The 22,457-nt window shown below is 48.6% G+C and overlaps 1 protein-coding gene across 2 annotated transcripts in view; it reads left to right on the top strand.

Annotated features, from left to right (window-relative positions):
* The first annotated feature begins 14,734 nt into the window (after positions 1-14,734).
* RUNX1 (RUNX family transcription factor 1) overlaps positions 14,735-22,457 on the top strand; it is a 106,747-nt gene continuing 99,024 nt past the window's right edge. For both annotated transcript variants that reach the window (XM_048495064.1, XM_048495063.1), the window contains exon 1: positions 14,735-16,071. In XM_048495064.1, coding sequence (XP_048351021.1) covers positions 15,799-16,071 — 273 coding nt within the window. In that variant the 5' untranslated portion in view covers positions 14,735-15,798. The remainder of the gene's footprint in view (positions 16,072-22,457) is intronic.

Genomic DNA, 22,457 nt, shown 5'->3' with positions numbered 1-22,457 from the left:
TGTCTGGATTCTATTTCATACCTTTCTTCAACATTCTTTAAAATTCAGGATGCAGAAGTTTCAAACAGACATATTTACAGGATCCCTGGAATCATTTCCATTTGAATCTGAAACCTCTGCTTCCTCATCGAAGTCCTTTTTCATATACAAAGGTGTGGTCAATCAGATGTGTTATATATTGAGGCTCACCTATAAAGAAGAAATGGCTGTTAAGTATGATCAGCAACCACTGAGAGTGTGAGAGTGGCACTCTGAGCAGTCAGCTGCAGGTGGAATGTTAAGCGGAAGAGAAACAATTTATAAGATTAACTTGTGGCTTTGATTGTGGCTGTGAAAATGCATTAGTGGTGTTGATCATGGTTAACAGGCATATGCCTATTTCAGCAAACCTTTCTTTCCCCATCTCTCTTCCTGTTAGTTGATTTATCTTGTGAGGAGGAGAATGATCTCTTATGGACTCAGAGGCAAAAGACCTTCTTTTTATAAGAATCATTGGCCCCTTCCGCACACCCAAAATAATGCGTTTTCAAACCACTTTCACAACTGTTTGCAAGTGGATTTTGCCATTCCGCACAGCTTCAAAGAGCACTGAAAGCAGTTTGAAAGTGCATTATTCTGCATGTGCGGAATGAGCCATTGTTGAATAAGGTTCATTTATGGCCCCATCCAAAGGGGGAGACTAATCCACCCATGGGAGCAGTGCCTGGCTACTCTGGTGGATTTGCCCTCCCTGGGGTACTTACCCCAGTGGAAGGGCAAAACCACCAGTGTGCAGCCATCTCCACCCTCCCAGTGGTGGGACAAGACGCAGGATGGTCCAGTAGTGGTCTGGGGGTGTGGTTGGGGCTGTTCATACAGTCCCATAGAGGCTTCTCAGCAGCAGGGAGGCCTTTTTTTCTGCAAGCCTCCCCATGCTGCCAGGAAGTATCTCTAGGAGCAGCGGGGCATCCTGGCCATTTGGATGGGGCTGTAAATCACCCAATATCTCAGAAAGTGTACATGTTGCAGATGCCTGGACATTGGTGAATGTGGAGTATAGGAACCTAAGAAGACCACTGACTCATGTAGTTTTGTGTCTCACATAATGGACAACCAGTTGTGTTTCACATAATGGACAACCAGTTTCTCTGGAAGGCCATCAACAGGACTTGGAGGGCAAGGTCCTCCTTGATATTGTTTCCTGTCACTGTTATTCAGAAATTTACTGCCTCTGAATGTGGAGGTTCCATTTAGCCACCAAGGCTAGTAGCCACTGGTAGACGTTCTCCATGTACAAGCACCTTTTAAATTTCTCACCAGAATCTACCACCCATCGGCTTCATTGGATACCCTTGAATTCTAGTATTTTACAAGAGAGAGAGAAAGGGTCCTCTCTCTGTCCACTCTCTGTACTGTGTCCATAATTTATATAAACCTCTATCATGTACCCCTTTAATTGTCTCTTTTCCAAATTGAATAGTCCCAAACTCTTCTGCAAGGAAAGGTTCTTCAACCCCTTAATCATCTTGGTCACCCTCTTCTGTACTTTTTCCAGCGATTTATCGAATTTCTTCAGATATAGTGACGAGGATCTCACACAGTATTCCAAAGGAGGCCACACCAACTAGACATCAATATGCAGGCTTTATAGTATCAGCTGCTTTTGTTTCAATAGCTTTCCTAATAATCCCCAACACAGAGTTTACCTTTTTCATTGCTCTGGCACACTGGGTTGACAATGTTATTGAAGTATCTGTAATGATCCCAAGATCTCTTTCCCTCTATCTTAGCAAATTTAGAGCCCATTAGCATATACTTGAAGTTGGGAAATGTTTTTGTTTGTTCCCATGTGCCGTGTTCCTTATACTCTACAACATTGAACTTCATTTGCTAAATTATTGCCCACTTACCCCATTTGCAGAGATCCTGCTAGAGCTCTTCACAGTCATCTTGGATTCCAACATCCTAAATAATTTTATGTCACCTGAAAACTTGGACTCTACATTGCTTATCCCTAGTTCCAAATCATTTATGACAAATTAAGTATCAATATTAATCCTTGTAAGACCCCATTGCTTAGTTCCTTCCATTGCGAGAATTGTCCATTTATTCCTGTTCTCTGCTTCCTTTCATTTAACCAATTTTTAAATCAAAAGAGGACTTATTTTCTTATCACTGTTATTTCGATATTTGTTCACTTTATCCAAAACACTGGTGAGGCAAGATATCCCTTGCAGAAACCATGCTGATTTCCCCTCAGTAGTCTTTGACCCTCTGTGCACCTAATAATTCTACATTTGATTACAGTTTCTACTTATTTGTAGACTTATATGTAATTTCCTAGTTCCCTCAGGACACCTTTTTAAAAATCCAATCTTCTGGTACAGTGGCTGATTTTAGTGAAGTTACATATACTGGTTAGCGCATCAACAATCTCACATTTGAGTTCCCCAACAACTCTTGGGTGTAAGCCTTTAGTAATCTACTCCTCAAATTCTTTTTTCACATGTATTTTACAGAAGCTTATAGGTAGATCTGCCACTGCTGCCGTTATATTTTTATTTCCATCCTATAAACACTTCCCCCTTTTTTGTTTACATTGTTTTCTGTGTTTTGGGGTTTTTCCCTTCTAATTTTTTCAAAGTAAACAAATTAAAAGATGTGTGTATGAGGCAGTGTTGTGAGCTACAAAGATCTGATATGCAATAAGGATATATATTTATTACAAAAACCCTAAACAATACAAAAACCTAAATGATTTATGATTTGAGGTTGTTGTTACTGTAATGAAAACAAATAGGGATACTGAAACTAGTTAATAATAACAAATATTCTGCTACCAGGCTATCTGTTTTTAGAGAGGTTAAACAGATTCAGCCAAAGAAGAGAGTCAAAACAGCATGACACATAGTATTTCCAGTTAACAAAATGAAGGACATCTTGTAAAAGAAGGGATTTTTCCAGTTAGATTTCTTATTCCATAGCATTTCCACAAATCATTGCTGGCTTGAGGAGGGCTTTCATGATTCTGTTAATCAACGAGTAATTCATTCACTGATTTTGCCAATATGTGAGGGTATGTAACTGTTTGGCAAGTATCAGGTTTTTCTCTCTTATCTATTTAGGGTTCATTCCAGTATAAAGGTCATCTACTCCCTCACAAGTTGTCATCTAAGATCTTGAATGGAGATCCCGCTCTTTGCACCTCCACTGTCAGAGGTGGAGAGAGGGGCAATCAGAGATAGGGCCTTCTCTGGAATTCTCCTCCACACAGGTTCACCTGGTGCCAAGCTTGTTCAGGTACCAGGTAAAAAAATCTGTTTATATACTTTTTCAAGGCATTCTGTTGTACTTTTTTGTTTGCTGCTATTTGACTATTTTATTATTTATTCCTTGGCCTGCATTTTAATTCTTTCCTTTGCACACATGATCTGAAATTATATTGTTTTCTATCACTGTTTTAATAGGAAGCCATAACCCCACTGCAATTAGTTGACCTCTGAAAAGCTGGTGCCAGTAGTCACTTGTCTTGCCTAGACAAAAAGCAAGGGGGCGACAAAGAGGATGAGGTGGAATAAGATGGCGATTCCAACATGTCCCACTGGGATGCTTCTACAGAAGCAAGTGTGGGATGTGTGACTTTTCCCCTCATAGGTCCAATAACCTTCAGCATTGTATTTTCAGTGTTATTCATGGTTGCTGGGAAAATGGGGAGATGGGAAAGGTCCACATCTGCAAGCTGCTTCAGCTGACATTTCATTGAATTTACCTCTCTGGATGTGGCTTTAGGGATGTGAGCTGTCTCAGATTAACAGGAAGTGCAGGTGATAAATATTTTTTAAAAAAGAAAGCAGGCATTTACAAGAGGCTGTGGAGAAAAGAACAAGATGCAAGCGCAGAACAACTAAGGATATGGGCAATGGAGCCGCCTCCCTAGAAAGGTTGCAGGATCTCTTTTGTAGAGATTGCTCAAAGGAGCCTAGATGAAGATTTCTAGTGCAGCTGGTTGCTTGCTGTACACAAACATATGTGACAGAACTCTTTGGCCATTGTCAAAAGAACCAAAGGGGGAAAAGGCATGAAAGGAAAGAATGTGGAATGGTGGGGTGTCAGAAGGAATGACTGCTTAACCTTTTGCTATATGGCTGTTTTCTGCTCAGAATCATGCATCCACAGCTTCTTTTCCATCTATGGGAGAAAGAAGTGGATACCAGATGTGCCATACATAGGGGCCGTATATATCTGTGAACTGACTGCACTGAAAAGCATCCATGGCAACTGGCAAGGGTTATAAAAGTTTTGTCTGTTATGTTTTATATGAGATGGCCCACTCACACATGCATGCTTCAACTAACAGCTGTGGCTAATATGTGAACCAGAGCTTGTGATGAGAAGTCAGGTATTGTCTACTCCAGGGGTCTGCAACCTGTGGCTCTCCAGATGTTCATGGACTACAATTCCCATCAGCCTCTGCCAGCATGGCCAACTGGAGAGCTGCAGGTTGCAGACCCCTCGTCTACTCAGATTGACAGCAGCTCTCCAAGGTTTCAGGTGAAGGTCTTCCATGCCACAAGCTGCCTCTTCCTTTTCACTGAATATGCCAGAGATTGAACCTGGGACCTTCTGCATTTAGAGCAGCAGTTCTTCTACTAAGTCAGTTTTCTATTGTAGTACCTTGATGTGTTTCAAGAAACTTCAGGGTTCTCCAGAAGGCCGTCTGAAAACCACAGTTGCAGGACGCTGATCGAGCAGCATTTTTTCCACACTAAGTCAAACTTAAGGGGGCAATAAAATTCTGCAAATGTTCAAGTGCTCCCCCGAGGAAGGACATATGGCCAGGCATTGTTTGCCTCAACCGCATGTGTTCTAATGTGTTCTAAAGGAGAGATCACTTTGCTCCTTCTGTAAAATATATCCGGTGCCTTATGGTTTCTAATAGCATGAAGCACCTCATCCAGTCCTGTATGTATTGTGCAGCTTTAACAGTAGCTCCAAATGCATTCACATGCACCACTTGTATTGTTGGTTTTGTTTCTTTGCAAATGCAAAGGAATGCGCTGTTTTAAAAAATCACCCTCTCTTTGCACTCCCAAAGATTTTGCTTAGCAATGTTACCTAAAAGCTTGCTGCTTTGCATCCTAGTAATCCTCTGTGACAGGCGTTCTTTAATGGCTGGGAGATTCGGCTGCGGTTTCTTCCCCACAAGCTCTGCAAAAGAGAAAAAAAGTCCGTTACAGTCATCCACATTGTTCGCCACTCAGTTGCCGTTTGTTGGTTGTACCTTTTTAAAAACCAGCCTGACCGACACCTTCGCGATCCATGGTGGACGGGCGTTAAGCCTTCTGGAACTGTTACAAGCGCCACCGGCACCTCTCACTCTGGCATGCGGCGCTCACTTGATGGGAAGGCTTTCTGCGGACTTCTTGCGCTGTTTCTGTGCAGCATTAATCTTCCTCGAGATGTTCAGGGCACAAAACAGCGTTTCGGTTGCGGTTTGGGTCCCTCCCGCGCTGTTTAAGAAAAGAACGATGAGAAAGCCGCCTTAATGGCCAGGATTCACGCCTACGCTCCTGCGAAATCTGCCTTGCAAGCTCTTCTCCATCTGTCTTGTGGCTTAAACTTCTGTAGCTGAGGCCCCTTCCGCACATGCAGAATAATGTGTTTTCAAACCACTTTCACAACTGTTTCCAAGTGGATTTTGCTATTCCGCACAGTTTCAAAAGAGCACTGAAAGCAGTTTGAAAGTGCATTATTCTGCATATGCGGAATGCTGCTCTAGGTGTCATTCACGTTCAGGTTTGTAGAGTCATTGAATGCAACCTGAAGGTTTACCGTCTGCCTCTGGTTGCAGAATCTGAACCTGCGTCTCCAGCACCCCACATCCCGCATTTCTTTCCACTACACTTCACTGGGACGTTTTTCTGAGTAAGATGACTATTCTGACAGACTTACTTGGGCATTTACTTCTAAGTAAGCATTTCCAGGATGAGGACGCGTGCTGATTGGTCAGTGCAGCTCTTGAATTAGGGGATCACTTTCAATCTGTCAGGTTTCCCGTGGGTTCTATTCCTGCCAGATTTTTTTTTTTGCCCCCCTGTGAAAGCTCACAGACTTTGGGGATCTTTCTTTTCCTTATGTAGTCTTTTGAGATTTCGATTCTTTGGGGTCAGGATGCAGGGGATATTTGTTTTCCAATATGTATGAAACTCATTTCTAAACCCAAAGATTTTCCGTGCCTCTCTAGTAGGTGCCTCTGGATAAGTGATCTGCCCCCCCCCCAAAAAAAGAATTAGAAGACGTGAGCTAAGATATTACCGAGTGAACATCATTTTTAAAAACCTTTTTGAATACCTGATCGACATAAATTTAATGGATGCAAATCGTCCGAAGAATTTTAAAGTTTTCTTCCCGTTAAGGCTGTAAGCCCAGACTTAGACAGCATGTTTCCTTCGCGCCTTACAGCTGAGTAAAGGCGTAGAGAGAGGATCGGGCTGGGCGCGGCGTCAGTATTGCCCGTGAAGTGAAGCGTCACCCCAATTTCCTGCCTCCCGAGCTTGCAAGATTTATGCATTCAGCATTCCGGTTCATTTAGGCTCCTTGGCTTTTCTAATTTATTTTTTTTTCTCGAGAAATCAAGGAACTAGAACAAATGGGCATTCCCGTAGAAAACCTTCGACGGTCCGGAATGGCTGGTTTAAATACGACGCCAATTTCGAAGAACTGCGCGGGTTTCGGACTGACAAGAGAGGGACCCCAGAGCGGGGCTGAGCCCTTCGCCCGGTGAACCCGAGCGGGCGATTTGCCACTGAAGCGCGGGCGATGTGCGGACAGCCGTCTAAAGCCGCACTCCGCAGGGGACTGCTGCCCACGACCAGGCCGAGAGGCTGGCGCTTGGCCGAGAGGGGGCGACTCTCGGCCCCTGGGTTGGCACGGCTTTGAGAGCGCCCGAACCCCGCAGGGCACCTTTCGGAGGAAGAAGCGCGGCTCGTGGCGTGCTCCGGTTTCGGAAGCGGCGCAGACTCCCGGGCGGTGGGCTCCGCCCTGCCCGTGGCCAGCTCAACTAGGCCTCGGACTGCAGCCCGGGGCCGAGAGCGAGAGGATGCCCCAAGTGCGGCAGGTGGGCAGGGGGTGGGGATTTCCACGTTTCACTTTACTTTCAATATTCCAACACTATCCTGGCCCAAGTCAGCCTTGTAGGACTGGTGTAAGGGTGAGGCAGAGGGCAAGAGACGGGTGGGCGTCTGGAAGACTGGCAGGTGGATCCTGACGGGCAGCAGTGCCGCGGGGGCGAAGGCGAGGGCGGGCCGGGCCACCGAAGGCAAAGCAGGCTGCCGGGCAGGGTCACCCCGCATACAAAGGGAGATCGTGAAATGATCTATGGAGGCCGCAGTGGCAAGTCTTAGCAGGGTGATTAGCCCGGGCGCCCAGAGGTTTAGACCAAAGCCATAGGCCCTTTTGGACGAGAAGAGGGAGGCTCTTGCAACCCCCTTCCTTTCGTCCAACAGGGCCTACGTCTTTGGTCTAAACCTCTGGCAGGTCCCGCAGGATTTTGTTCGGAATGAACGCCGAGGCGGTCGGGCTGCCCGTCTGCAATCCTCTCTCTGCGGGTGTGCCTGGCCGGCCCGGCCGTCCTCCCCCACCTGACCTTGCTCAGGATCCAGCTGCACAGCCCGAATTCCAGCCCGAAGAGCACTGGGATGATCTTGTGGCTGGAGGTCTCCCCTCTCGGTTGGGTCCCGTCCTGTGCCCTTTCTTGCGCTTGCACAGAAGATCCCTTCTCCCAAAACGCGCCGCTGAGGCCCCCCCACTGAACACCCAAGCGGCAGCCCCACCCTCGCCGCCTCTGAGATGGCTTCTGCCTGCCCTGGAGCGCTCTCTATGCGGCCAGGACGTTGAGAAGGGCCCAGCCGCCTGCCAAGGGCTGGTGCGTTTTGGTGTGCAGCTCGTCTTCTGGCTAGGCGGAGCTGTTGGTTGCAGCTGGCAGTGAGTCGCACGTGGATGCTTTAAGTTTAAGCGAACCGACTGGGAAAGAACTCCTCTTCGAAGTCAATGGGAACTGATTCCCAGTGAATACAGTTGCGATTGGGCTGTCTGGCGTGAAACTGAGCATATTCATGCGACAGTTTGCAAGAGAAATCCGGGGCGCTGCTGGCAGAGTTTTTGCACTGTACTGCTAGGTCTCCCGGGCGGTTTGTGTTCTTCCCGCGCACCGCACCTTACCCAGCCCACTCAAATATGGACTCAGGCGACTCTCTCAGTCTCAGCCCCTACTCAGCAACATTGTTACACTGATCTGCTTTGCAGGGTTGTCGTTATTAGTGGAGCTGTGAAGCTGTTTGAACACTGCGAAGCGGTTTGTGTCAGGCTGGGTTGGTTACACTGGATCCAGACGAACTTTCCCCTCCCCCGGCAGCCTGCTGATGTCCCTTGAGCGAGGGGGGGGGGGGGAGGTGGTCCGAAGAGAAGAGGCGAAACCAGGGGAAATTGCCTATATAGTCCGAATCTATCCCTTTATCTCCTGGTGTTCCCGTCTGGACAGAAAAACCCAAAACATTTATGTCTGCAATAATTCAATAGCGCTGAGCCTAAGCGTGGTTATAGGACGCTCAACTTATCAAGAATTGAGCCCCCCCCCCCCGCGCCAGTAAAGCGATGCGCCTGGTTAGTTGAGTGTCCGAAATTGCTTCAAAATTCCGAGTTTAAAATAAACATGCGACCTGGTTAGATTATCCATTTTCAGTAAATTACTAAATTAACCAATTTCCCAGTGCTTCCCTACAGACTTTCAGAGCAGTTCTCGATGTCTTGAGTTCTGTACTCCTGAACTGCTGTATTGCAGCCGTCAGGGAACAAGGTTGGATCCTTCGTGGTTTGGATCCTTTCAACGCGACAGGTACATCAGAGTTCATGCCCCCCCCCCCGTAAGACGGATAAGTAATTTTTTCCCCTAATCTGAACATTTAGGTTAATTCATCAGTTAAAAGTAAGAAAGTGACTTTCCCCCAGCAGGTGTCAATGGGATTAAGAATACTGTGATCAGTCCAAATGAAAAACCCTGACTGTCCCTCACGACGGCTGTCAGACGTAGATCTAGATTTTCTCTCTGCCTCTCATTCGCATGCACACAAAGGGAGCAACGCCTTGCTGGTTTAATGGAACGAGGCGGGGGGCGGGGAGGTTAATCAAAGTCCGAATCTGGTCCCCACCCTTATAGGCGGCTGACCCTGTACAATTGGCAGCTCTTCGTGGTGTTAAACTTATGCAGATTGCAGCGTCAATATACAATGCGTGTGCACATACACGCGCAGAGAGAATATGAAAACGGAGGGAACATGGAGATTGAGACAGTGCTAATCTCCCGGATTAGTTTGCTGGGTCAATAAAATCTAATACGAAATGAATGATCGCCACGCGAGGGTTTATTTTAACGGTTGCAAAGGTGGAGATGGGATTTGTGCAGGAGAGGGAGAAAGAAGGAGGAGATAGGAACAACATGCGGCCAACATTTTTTTTTTCCTAAAGAGCGCTCCAGAATTTTCAGCGTTAAGTCAGGGCAAAGTTGTTGAGTCGATTTCTGATGTTGTTATCTTGCATTCGCACAAGTTGAATTAACCCAGGGTCGAGCAGGCATAGGCAGCGCTGACCTCTTCAGGGGATACTGACAAGTAGGAGCCACTCCCACTGGGCTGCTTCGTCTCTAGCACTTGTTCGAAAGTTCGGTTTCTGAGGGGGAAAGAGGTCGCGCCCCCTCTAGCGTCCGCTCCGCGTCATTGCGCGTGAGGTTTCCGGAGTCTGTTGCGCAATCAAACTGTGGGCAGCCCTCAAGATTCAAAAAACAACACGCTTTGAAATGGAAGCCGCTTCCTCTTTGCGATTTCACCACCAGACCTTGCTTCTTCCCCGCCCCCAAACCAGACCGATGTGGTTTCTTCTCAGTTGCAACTCTATGCAACGGCCTTTGCTAACTAAGGTGCCTTCTATTCTCTTGGGAAACCATTTCCCCTTTTCTCCTGCTCCTCCATGCATTCCCCACCCCACGCCTAATATACTGAGAGAAGCAAAGGCTTATTTTTCTCCCTCTCAGTGAAAGGCTGGTCATTACTTTTTCCCTCAGTTTGGTTTAGTTAGGCCTCTGCTCTGCCCTGGTATCCTTTCCCAGATTTTTTGTGTGGGGGGAGCATAAAGACACCCAGCTATTCCCACCATCTAAGTGGCACTCATCTGTCCCTGGAGCTATGAAAATTACCAACATCACATGACCCTTGACAAGATTCTTCCCAGTCCAAAGCTATAATCAGACTGTTTGAAGTTAAAGGAGGGGGAAGCGTGGTGAGTTAAAAGATTTCCAGGGACAGCAAACACCAAGATGGATTGGTTACTTTGAAGGGACTGAATAAGAAAGATGTAATATTTTCAAAAGGTACTAAAACAATCCTTTCACAAAGGTAACATTCTCAGGGATGCCTGTTGTGTTTCCACTTAAGCAGTATACTGAGCTTTGCCTCAAATCAGACTTGTATGTGATTTTCAAGGGGTTTCCATTCCCCTTGCCAAATCCTTGACTCTGCTCCTTCTTTACAGACTTCCTTAGCAAATGGAAAAAGGTGGACAGCACCTGAACTCGAGGGGTGTAGTGTGTGTTTGTGCAGACACATGCATTGCACAGAGCCTAGGTATAACTTGCAAGGCAACTGATTGGTTGGGGGAAGGAATAACTCCTCCTAGAGCCCCCAATTTTTCAGGAATCTGTACTGGTCATTACCCTTTCCCTCTGTTAAACTCTCCCAAAAGTGATCATTTCAGCAAATCAGTCACAGACTTGATTCCATTTATTCATGACCTAAATGAACCGTTTACTGTAAACCAACTTTTAGGATCAAGTTTCAAATTAGAGATTACATATCCTGTGATATGACAGCAAGTAATGGGGAGGGGGTAGTAGTTACAACAGATGTGGCAGAATTTAATGCAAAAGAAAACAGTGGACTATAAACTCTTCCTTTTCATTTGAGGAAGTAACAGTAAGTACTAACTAGAACTCACATTATTTTCTTTTAGTTACAGATAGCCAGCTTATTTCATCGAGAAAAGATCCTCAGAGGATATGCATCACACTTATAAAAATTTGTGCAGATACATACTATAACTAACAAAGGTTTGTGGTGTGGCTGTATTAAGACTACTAGGGCCTATATTTGATCAGCCCTGCAGACACCAGACACAGAAAAGATACAAGCAAGATCATGTCTTCTTTCAACTAATTTTATCTGCTCTAATTTCAACACCTTGTTGAAGGTAGGAAGCATCAGTTGAAAAGATCACCCATTTGGGTTGTAGCCAGATTCACATCACCATCTGCTCTGATTCTCCTGCCAATAGGTTGTGGACCATGGCAAAAAGACAGATTTGGACTGTTAATTGGAGGGGGGCGGTGCATACTGCAGTGCCTAGTTGGAGGTTTCAGGACAATAGTGTGATTTAGATATTTTAAAAGATGCGGCCATCATAAAGAACTTTTAGAAAGTAGGTTTCTGTCTTATGAGTCCAGCCACTACTCAGCCACAACTACTGGCTGCCTTACTGCTTTGTAACACCAGGGCAGGAGAGTCTGCTAGTGCCAGTGTTTTCTTGTGTGCTTCACATCTTGTTCTACTGGAAAAATGTAAACACATTTCATCAGGGTTTTTTTTTTTAAAGAGGAACAGTAGTTTCAGCAATATCTAAAATAAGCTTTAAAGAATAGCACTATGGAATCTTATAGAGAATGAGCTGCTCTCATGCTGGACAACAACGCAGGTATCTTAATGCTCATGAGGTCCCTTGGAACTTGAAGTGACACAATCTAGGAGATTCAGTCTGTTGAGAGACCTCTGAACCCATCTCAGCCAGCAACTGGTCAGGGGCCTGGGAAACTTTGGCCGTTTCCGCACGGCGGCGGAAGGGGTCAGGTTGGCGTAGATGACGCCGACCCGACCCCTCTGGGACCGTTCGCATGAACAGTCCCAGAACCTCCCAGGACGACCTATCTGTCCTGCGGCCCTCCGGCACGTCGCCGAGGCCAGGGGACACGCCCCCTGCCCTGCGCGACCGCTCCGGAGTCACAGGGCAGAGGGGGCGTGTCCCCAGGCCTCGGCGACGCACCGGAGGGCCTCAGGACAGGTAGGTCGCCAGGACATGGGGGGAGGGAAGGCGCCTTGGAGCCACTCCAAGCTGCCGTTTTCCAAAAACCTTGCTGGGGAAGCGAGGTTGGAAAATGGCGGCTTCACGCCGCTTGGGCAGCGTGGCTGCGAAGCAGGTGCGCCCCCTGTGCGAACGGCTCCCTGGGGACGGCGTTTTTGCCATCCCCAGGGCGCCGTATTCCGCCCGAGCGGAAAGAGCCTTTGTGTCATTCCATCTGTTCTACCAGTTACAAGTCCATTCATTTCAATAGGCTTAGCCAGGTGCAGAGGCGTAGCTCCAAGGGGACAGGGGGTGCGCAACGCACCGGGTACATGCCCCTGTGGGGACATTCTGGGGGTGTTCCGGGGGCATTCTGGGGGCAGGACAGGGGTGGAGGACGCACCAGTGCATGGGGCACTTTTCCCCCTTGCTACGCTTTTGGCCAGGTGCAACTCTGTGTAAGATTGCACTGCTTCCTAATGGTTTCTTCTCACTTTGCAGCCAGAAAGTACTTCAGGGTTTTCAACTAAGGTTCAAAATGGAGGGTGCCAGGGTTCCACCACATGGTGTGGTATAAAAAAATGCTTCAGCCTCAACAGAGTTCTCCATGGAGGGCTGGAGGAAGCCTAGGGCTAGCAAGCTAAAAGGGGGGCAAGAACCACTGGGTGACAAACAGGGTGTGGAGTAAGCCCAGAGCCAGTGGCTGCCATTTCTGGCATAGATCCTAGCTCCAGTTCTGGTCTACAAAGATGATCAAACCGCCATTTTTAGGCCATCTAGTCTATAAAACACCTCAACAATCCTGTCTGTCCAAGCCAACTCTTTCCCAAAGCACAGTTTAACATTGGAAGGCACAGACAGGGGCGGCATACTTGGCCTCATCATCTGTAGAGAGAGATATGAGGAGCAGGCCGGAATAGCAATGAAGTGAGACCTCCTCAGGGTTCCCTTGCCCTACTGAGGCAGGAATCATAGAATCAGTGCTGGAAGAGACCTCAAGGGCCATCAAGTCCCCCTGGAGTGCAGGAACACACAGTCAAGCTCTCCTGACATACGGTCATCCAGCTCTGTTTAAAAACCTCCAGCTTTCTGAGGCAGTGAATTCCACTGTCAAACAACCCTGACAGTCAGAAAGTTCTTCCTAATGTATCGGTGGAATCTCTTTTTCTGCACCTTGAATCCATTATTCCATGTCCTCGTCTCTGAGGCAGCAGAAAAGGAGGAGCTGGGCTGGGCTGGGCTGGGAGGTGGCTTAGGTAAAGGACCACCGCAGCCCTTTCACTTTCTTGTTGGAAAAAAGGTGGGGGGGGGCCCGACCACCTCTAGTTCTTGAGCCCCCCTCCCCCCACCCGTGAGGCTTTTGTGTCCGGACTGGGCACAGCTTTGCCGGCAGAGCCGTTGCTATCGGTACTGATATCTAAGGCAGGAGAGGGGAGGTGGGCAAAGGGGCAGCACTGTTCCTAAGGGGGCACTTCTGCCCAGCGGGAGGAGCTCGTTCCCTCAGGGGCAGAGTCCCTATGGACGCGGAAGACACACCGCCTAATGGAAATGCGGGGCAAGGGCCGGAAGGCATCGCGTGCGCCTACGGAGACCCGACGGAGGCCCGCCAGCCTTCTCGCTCCTTGCAGAACAGGGCTCCTGCAGCTCCTCCCGATGCCTCGCTGGAGCGCCTGCCGGTTCAGAGAGGCAGCTGGAGCGCGCGCGCGGCGGGAACCCTGCACCACCACCACCCCTCCCCCGGCCCGCCCGCCTGCCCGCCAGCCAGCCAGCCAGCCTGCCTTTTGCGGCCACGGTCTCGGCCACAACAGCACGTGGGCGCCATTCGGCCTGCTGGGGAGCGCGCGCGGGCTGCGGTGACACGCGGGCGCCTCTGTGGCTTCTTCGCACAGTAGCTCCGGCTGCGGCGCGCGGGCCAATTCCAGGAGCCGGGAGCCGCGCCCTTCTTCGGACCGGAAAGGGCTCTGATTGGCCGGCGTCCTCCCCTATGCAAAGGAGCGGAGGGAATGACATTCCTCCGGACTCTCTTACTGTAAAAGCAAATTCATTTCTAGTCAGCCTCCATTCATAGAGCCAGGAGGCGCGAGGGAGGGAGGGAGCGCGAGAGGCGGGCGGGGGATCGGCCTTCTCCAGAGCGGCAGGAGCAAACAAACAGCGCCTCGTAGAAGGTCACACACAGCTGGAGAGACTGGCCTCTGTAGGCAGCCGCCGCTGCCGCCGTCGCAGCAGCCGCCAGCAGGGAAGCGCACACTTGGAGCCCTCTTCCGCTTGGGAAACCCGCAACTCTTGCCTGGGCTCTTCGCACTTTTTTTCTTTCTCCCCCCATAGCATTTTTTTTTTGCCGGGGTGGGGGAGCAGCTCTTTCTGCTGGCAGGCGGGCTTCTTTGCCTCTTTCTGCGGCTGAGGCAATTCGGCTGGGCAAACGCTGACAAACTAGTAGCCATCGTGTTGTGAAGTTTTGAAGCAGGAAAGAGCAAGAAGCAGGCGGGCCAGGGGAGAAGGAGGGGCGGCGGCGGGGGGGGGGGCGGAGGAGGAGGAGAGTAAAGCGATGGTCCTGAAAGCAGAGCTCCACCTGCTGCGGTTAAGCCATAGCTGAGCAGCCGAGCCCCTGTGGCTGAATTTGAGGAAGATCGCTTCAGATACTTCCCCCCGAGTTGGCAGTGACTCACTCGGCGGCCACAGACAGTTGGGTGAAGTGTGTGCAGAAGTTGCTGCACACATTAACCACAGAGGCAACCCACAACCCAACCAGCAGTCCAAAGGCACGAACTCTCTCTCTCTCCTCCGAATTGTTGGCCCAGCACCTTCTAAGAGACTTGCGAGAGCCCAAACGGACCCGGACCAAGCCAAGACTGCAGATTCCCTGTCCAGGAACGCGGGTCCGACTACTTGCAAGGCTGCTTTGGGAGGGGAAGGAATCCCCGCCGAAGGACATTAATGGATTTCTGTGGTGTTTAAACTCTCTATAGAGGCAACTGTAAATATTTGATGAGCTACAGTATATAACGCCGTGATAGCCGGTTGACCTTTGAAAACCTCAGGTCACGCTCTTTGAAGCCCGCTCCGTCCTTGGCTCTAATCGGGGTTTTTTTTTTCCCCACCGCGAAAAGAGACTGCATTTAACCTGGATTGAGGCTTGAGGCTAGGGATGGGGGCTCGTTTTTGGAAACGATAGGAAATTAACTACTGAAAACTCTAGATTCCCCCCTTCCCCTCCCCTCCGTGCGCGTGTGTGGCTTTGAACGGATGTCTTACATTTCCTTTGCTCCAAACTTCTCTCCGTGTGTGGGATGTCGGCAGGCCCTTTGATTTGAAAAACACTGGCAATGCCCAAGGGAAGGACTTCTCTAAATCTATAGGTTTTCCAGTTTTGCTTTTCAAGAGAGTCCCTCAGACACGCATCCAGCACAGCCTGAAACTGGATGCTTGGATTAGCTGTGGCAGGACCAGGAAGCCGAGATTTCCCCCGCTCTGTGTCGTGGCCGATCCGCATCCACTTCGGGCCTGGCTCCGCTCCTCCTGCCCCTCCTGCTCCGGGGTCCAAAGCCGCCCTCTGCCCTTTTATGTGGGTCTCCCGCGAGCCGCAGGCTGAAGAGTTGCGCCCCTCCTGCCGCTTTGTCCGAAGTCCTCTGCGGAGCTTTTTCACTCAAAAGGCTTGTTGTGATGCGTATCCCCGTAGATACCAGCACCAGCCGCCGCTTCACGCCGCCCTCCACCGCGCTGAGCCCGGGCAAGATGAGCGACGCGCTGCCGCTGGCCGGCCACGAGAACAGCAGCGGCGCCCTGGCGGGGAAGCTGAGAAGCGCCGATCGCAGCATGGTGGAGGTCCTGGCCGATCACCCCGGAGAGCTCGTCCGCACCGACAGCCCCAACTTCCTCTGCTCGGTTCTGCCGACCCACTGGAGGTGCAACAAGACTTTGCCCATCGCCTTCAAGGTACGCGGGCGGGCGCGGGAGGGGGGGCTGCCCTGGGGCGGGGGGTCGCCAAACGGAGGGAAGTTTCTGCGAGTGACAGAAGGGTGTCATTCCGGGTTTCTTGGTGGGGCTCTGCTGTCCTTCTCTATTCCCCCCCCCCCCACACACACACACACACACTTCTGTTGGTTTTACATTGAGCTCCCAGCTTCCATAAATAATCGCGATGTACTGGGCAGGGTCGCTCTCTCCCAGGGCATCCTACCCTGCCAGCGCTGGCAGTAACGGGGAATTTTGCCCTTGATTTGACAAGCACCACCATGACATGGTGAGGGTGAAGGTAGAGGATTTTCTATAAGGCAGCTTTCTGAAAAACTGTAGCCGGATAGGATTGGAAGGTGGTCTATTAAAAGAAATGGTTTACTCCCAAGTAGGCATGTAACCTTAGTCTTCCAGATACAGATACTTTTGTTTAAAAGTTCCCTATTCGAACCATGCAAGGAGCAAGCTGGCTTCAGTTTGGCTTGGTGGCCCCATTCCAGATTAGAAGGATCCCTGGGGCCTGTCAACTTACTCTATATGCTACCAAGCAAAAGTGCTTATCCAGAGCCTGCAAAGGCAAAAATCTAGTTTGTGCTAAGGGATCCTGATTGTATATAGTCTTGTTTAGGACTATTTGAAGCATCTTGCCTGGATCAGAAGTCAGAACATTCTTTGCAGAAATGCCAACCACCAACAGGCGCTAAGTGGTTTACCAGAACTTGGCTAGTGGTGGATTGCAGTCTACCTCCTGCCAGCCTATCAAAGGGAAGATTACAGTTGTGGTTACCCAGAATTCACACCCCCATTCTAAACACACTGACCTGAAGGCCTCAGCCCAGCTATTGTATACAGACTTATTTGAACTCCACAAGATGTCAGCCTCAAGCTCACAGCTGAAGGGATCAAAGGCAGCCCTGGACAGCCTGGAGACCAAGGAGGGACAGTGTCAGTACTGCTTGTGGAACATCTTCAGTCAGCCCCCTACCCCCCCCCCCACCCAACATACACACAGAGACCAGACCCCTACTATAATTTTCAATATTCAAACAAGTTAAGTAGAAATTTATAGATCTAATCAGATGAATCCTTTCTTGCTTCAAAGGGTTCAGTCTTACTCATTTGTGGATGAAGTGGTAAATTTGCCATGGTAAATCTGCACTATAAAATGGCACTAATTTGGAAGAATCCCCTCCTAAGGTTGACACCTTTGAGAATCAGGCAAAATGTCTTGAAACCCCACGATCTGATTCTGGCTTTTGGGGGTTTTTTTTCTCCAAGATTTGGGCTTTCTCACTCCCACTGTGGGCATTTTTATTTATTAAATTTATATCCTGATCTCCCTGGCTAAAGTTGGGCTCAGGGCAAAACACAAACATTTTAAAACAATTCCACTAATACATAAAATGTCACTATCATTAGGATGGCATCCAAATTTAGACCTATTAAAACCTGCCCAGCTCAGATCACACACAAATCCTTGCAGAGCTATTCAAGCACGAGGGCGGCCCAGAAGGTAGCATATTGTAGGGAGGCCAGAAGATGGTATCGGGACAGACCACTTCTCTCAACCAAAGGCTCAGCGGAACATCTCCATCTCCCAGGCCCTGCCGCCCAACTGCTTAAGATCCTGCTGGGACAGGCCGAAAAGGCCTCGTCCGCGGGGAATCCCAGTCCTGGCAGGAACTCTTCAAATGGCCTCATCCTTCCAGCCCTCCTGGTACTTTTTTCGCAGGACTTAGAATGGACGCCCGCCGCAGCCCTCAGGAGGGAGCCTCCTTCAATCCATGGGAGTTTCTTCCCAGTCTGCAAGAGCTGGCAGAGGCTGCTGGGTGGGAGAAACGCTGCCCAGAGAAGCTCTTCGGAGGACGTGTGGGCGGGAGGCTGGTTTCCTGCTTCAGCAGAAGGGAGGAAGGGCCCGAAGAAATCTCTTCCCACCCCCCACCTCACTCAGAGGGCAACAACAGTCAGCCTCCGCGCGCGGCTGAAGGGTGGGGAGGGTCGCCGGCGCCTAAGAGTGTCCTGCACCGTCCAGGAGCTGCAGCCTGGAGCCCCTGCCAACGCCTGCTGCAGCCCAGGAAAGCCCGCAGAGCTCCCCTGCAAAAGATCAGAGGTTGCTGCTGCTGCTGCGGGGCTTCCCCCTCCCCCGCCGGAACAGAAAGTTTTTGGTCACACTCATTTGTAACTTTTCACTAAACAAATACACGCCTTGTCATCTTTATTTAAAGTCGCCTCTCTTCTTGGGAGGAGGGAATGCCCTGGACGCAGTCCTTTTAAGGGGCCATCCTAAAACCCACTTTGGAAGGGTGTAAGTTGGCTTGCTTTGTCGGGTCAGCTCCAAATCTCTTCTTAAGACTCCTTGAAATGCTCCGCTTTGAGCTGGAGCCCCATTCCCGCGTTTAAATAGCTCCCAAAGTTAACAGTCGCTAAATAATGGACTCCTACGTAAAGTCGCATTGCCTTTTCACTTTAAGTGCATGCAAACTTTCTAGCGCAACTCTGCCTGGGATCAACTCTCGGTGACTTCTTTCTTAGCAGAGGTTCATAGGACTGAGCCTCAAGGCTTTCTGGTTTTATGCCCTAACCCACAAACTAGTTAATTCCAAGCCCCGCGGCTGAAATAGTTTACAAGTAGATCTAACCGCCTGGCTAAAAGCCAAGCAACCACTTCCTTGAGAAGATTTCTCTTGGAGCCCCTTGGACTACTCCAGAGTAAGCACATTGAACTCTGCGAAAGTTGGATCTGGGGCCGCCTCCTTTCACTCGCACATGCCCTGCATTCCAGGCCGGTCCAAAACACGCTGGCTTGGCCGGGAGTGACATCGATCTCCAGCCTCCCACGTTCTGGGTAAATAGCCTGGTTTCCCCCCAGCCACTTCGGTGGAGCCACAGGCGGAAGGCACGGCCCGCCGCAGCCGCAGGCAGGCAGGCAGGCAGGCAGGCAGCTGGTATTTGGGTTCGGTGTCTGTGTCCCGCCCGAGTTTTCAAAGCTACTTTCTTCCCTGGGGCCGGAAAGTGCCCCGTCTCTTTCACGGAGGCTTCATGGGGTATATTCACTTGGCAGGCAGTGTCATTCACACAGGCAATCTTCAGCAGGGCCCCCGTCTGAACTCCTTTGCCGTCCCATCCTCCAGAAGCCCGATCCTGTGGTCGCTCCCCTGAGCGTAATGCGCGGAAGCCACAGGGATGGCCGGACTGCCGGCCGGGGCTGTAAGGTGCACTCAGCGAGAAGGCCCATTGAACCGCGGTTCGCGCGTGTGTGACCAGATCAGGGGGGCGGCCGCGATCCTGAGTTCAGCATCTACCTCGCTGCAGAGCGGCCTAAGAGGCCCTCCGGCAGGGTCCGGAGCTGTACTTCTGCATCATGAGAACACCACTTCCTGCCTTCTTTTTCTTGCAATAACGATTCACTCCGGCGCCGTTTGATCCTAGAAGACGGTCAGTTTAGAGGGGACTTAAAGGGAAGACGTCTCGATGGAGAGTTCCTGAACGTCGCGACTGCAGACGGTCGTCCGCCCTTGCTCAGCTGCAACGAGGCATTTGAGAAAGGCGCTTCCCCAGATCGCAACCCCAAGTCCTCCAGTGAGCCTGCCCGAGAGCAGAGTGCGTGCCCCTCGAAGTTGGATGCGGGCGCCGAGACTCCATTGCGCTCCGTTACCAACGTCCCCTTGATTCGGTCTGCATTGTCACGGGGTTGCCTTCCAAGCAATCAATGGCCCTATTAGTTAATAAATGGGCGACAAGCCATTCAAAGAAGCCATTCAAAGAGGCTTTAGCCATCTTGACGCGGACGTGGCTGCGCCCCCCCCCCCTCCAGTTAGTGGGAAAGTTTTTCCTTATGAGCTTGGGGCTTTCTCACATGTCCCGCAAGCTTCTGCTCCAAAAGCAAGACGCTCTGGACTCTGGAGCCTTCCGGCTTGACCTTGCAGGCGGATAGTCGGTAGGCACATACTCACCTCCTTCTTTGCGCTTGAGTGGAGCACTTCCCGCTTACCTGCTCGGTCTATAAGTGGGCGCATCCACTGTTTTCTTCCTTCCTGTTGTTTGTTCTCCAGCCAGAGAAACGGGCATGGCTTCAGTCTTGGTCGGGCTATTTCAGAATAGTTGTCAAGACAGGCAGACGCGCTTTAGTTGGCTCGTCTGGCTCACCTTTATCCTCATATTGAGGTTTGCAGAAAACAACCCACTGGGGAAAACGCAAGAGTAGCCCAAGGGAAATATTTTCTCTTTCCCGTCTCTCCCTTTCTTTCCTAGTAAGGGATCCTTGTACAAATATATCAGATTGATAATAATGGAATCATGAAGTTTTAAATGGCTGTAACATATAAAGAGTGGCCAGCACACCCCGTTGCTGCTTCTCCAGTAAATGTATATTTGTTTTTCCTCATATCAAGTGAGTCCCCCAAAAAGAAGGCTTTAAGTAAACCCTTTACACATTTACTTGGGAGTAAATACCATTGACCTCAATAGGAGTTCTCTGTAAACATAAACATGCATACGTTCCGGCTGCGTGCAGCCTACCCTGCTCTGTAGACATAAGCAAATATTTTCCACAACATTGGGCCAAAGTTGGAATTGTTTAACTATGAGGAAGAAATTGGTGTCATGTGAATCATGCAATGAATGCCTGTTTTTACACTGCCTCCTCAACTTTTTCTAAACTGGATTAATTTTTTTAAAAAAATCCTGTAGATTACTTACAGTCAGAAGTGCATCTGCTAAGTTGTACTTTTAAACAAAACTGCCATTAAAATTTTTGGATATATGTTAATGTTTGTTTTAGAACTTCATACTTACAATCCCCAAACCCAAATCTGTCATCTGAATTACTTGGAAATAAATGCTATTGTTTTCTGGTAAACTTCCTTTTAAGTAAATTTTGTATTCTGGTTCTAAGAATGTTTACTCATCAGGGTTAATGTAACTTACAACTGAGACTGGCCTCTTCAGAATTTACTTTCTGAGTATACATGCTGAGGATTGCACTCCACGTGTTTTTACAACTTGAATTCCTGTGCAATAATTTGCCTAATTTGTGACTATAACTGCCTGTAATCATGTACATATGACTATGGCAAAATTTCTGCAGAAACCCCTAGTGTTCTTTCAAAATACACGTATAAATGAAGTGAAACACAAGGCAAAACCAATGGTAACAATTGCTACAATTTCTCATAAATTGTTTTAAAATTGTGTGAACTGTAAGAAAATCAGCTCACCTTGAATAAATAAGCTCTTTCCCCCTTAGTTAAGGGGTGAAATTGTTAAGATTCCACTGTGATGCAAGTTGAGATTTTTAATATTCCACCCAGCTTGCATACGATATATTTTTATAAGCTGAATAGTCAGGCAAAATACTAGTTATCTCCAGTCAGCAAGTTCTTACTTATCTGTTTAGTCTGTTTTATAATGTAAATGTTTGTGTTTCTGTGCCTTTATTTTACAACCTTACATATCAGTTGCTTTTTCCAGGGCTTGGAGATCTCTCTTTCTTTTGCTAGGGTTTCCTGCTCTATACTGTAAACACAGTTGAAAATATGCTTTTTTGTGGGATATTTTAAATAGAAAATGTTCCTTTTTCCTCCTACACACACACACAGAGGAAGAGATGCATAGAACCAAATAACACTTTGAATGTATTTCTTTCTGATTTCAACACTGTACTTCATTTGACTGGAAAAACTCAAATATTGCATTTAGACTCAGCAATGTTGCTAAGTTGTAATGCCAAATCGTGGTTCATATCCCTCAGCATTTGGAATATATACATTTATCTGTGAATAAGAATGCAGTGCTAGGCTTGTAAACTTCGGGAGGAATGAGATATTTCTTGGTGAATGTGGTTTCTGTTGAGATATAACTGTTAAATACTGTTCATGTTTACTTGAAAGTCCCACAGTATTCACTGAAGCTTGCTTCCTAATGAGTGCAGCCTTATAGAATGGCTGGAGACTTGGTGAACAAGCAAAACACAAGTTTAATCCATTTCAATAGTGCATAGCTGGTTTTTTTTAAAAAAATCACATCAGTTTAACATGGGCCACACATGGTTAGCTGTTCTCGATCCTCATGCTAGAAGAAATTACCAGAGGCTCTAAAAGAAAAGGCATCTCTGTGGGCATCTCTGCTCAGAGAAGCCCAAGGACAGCCTTGAACATATATGATGCATAGCAAAGGACCAAAGAGTCTCTTGGTGGCTGAATAGAAGTACAGCAATTTACCTAATTTGTGACCATAACTGTACAAGAGGGCCCTCCAGACATAGGAGACAGAAGGGTAGTGGTGAAGGAGAAGGTATGGCTAATTTTAGAAACTTCAGTGGTTAGAAAACTGAACTGAATAATGCTAAAGCCATGGAAAGCTATCAT

The sequence above is a fragment of the Sphaerodactylus townsendi genome, linkage group LG04, assembly GCF_021028975.2.
Source record: "Sphaerodactylus townsendi isolate TG3544 linkage group LG04, MPM_Stown_v2.3, whole genome shotgun sequence".
NCBI lineage: Eukaryota > Metazoa > Chordata > Lepidosauria > Squamata > Sphaerodactylidae > Sphaerodactylus > Sphaerodactylus townsendi.
This window is presented reverse-complemented; position numbering and strand designations above follow the sequence as displayed.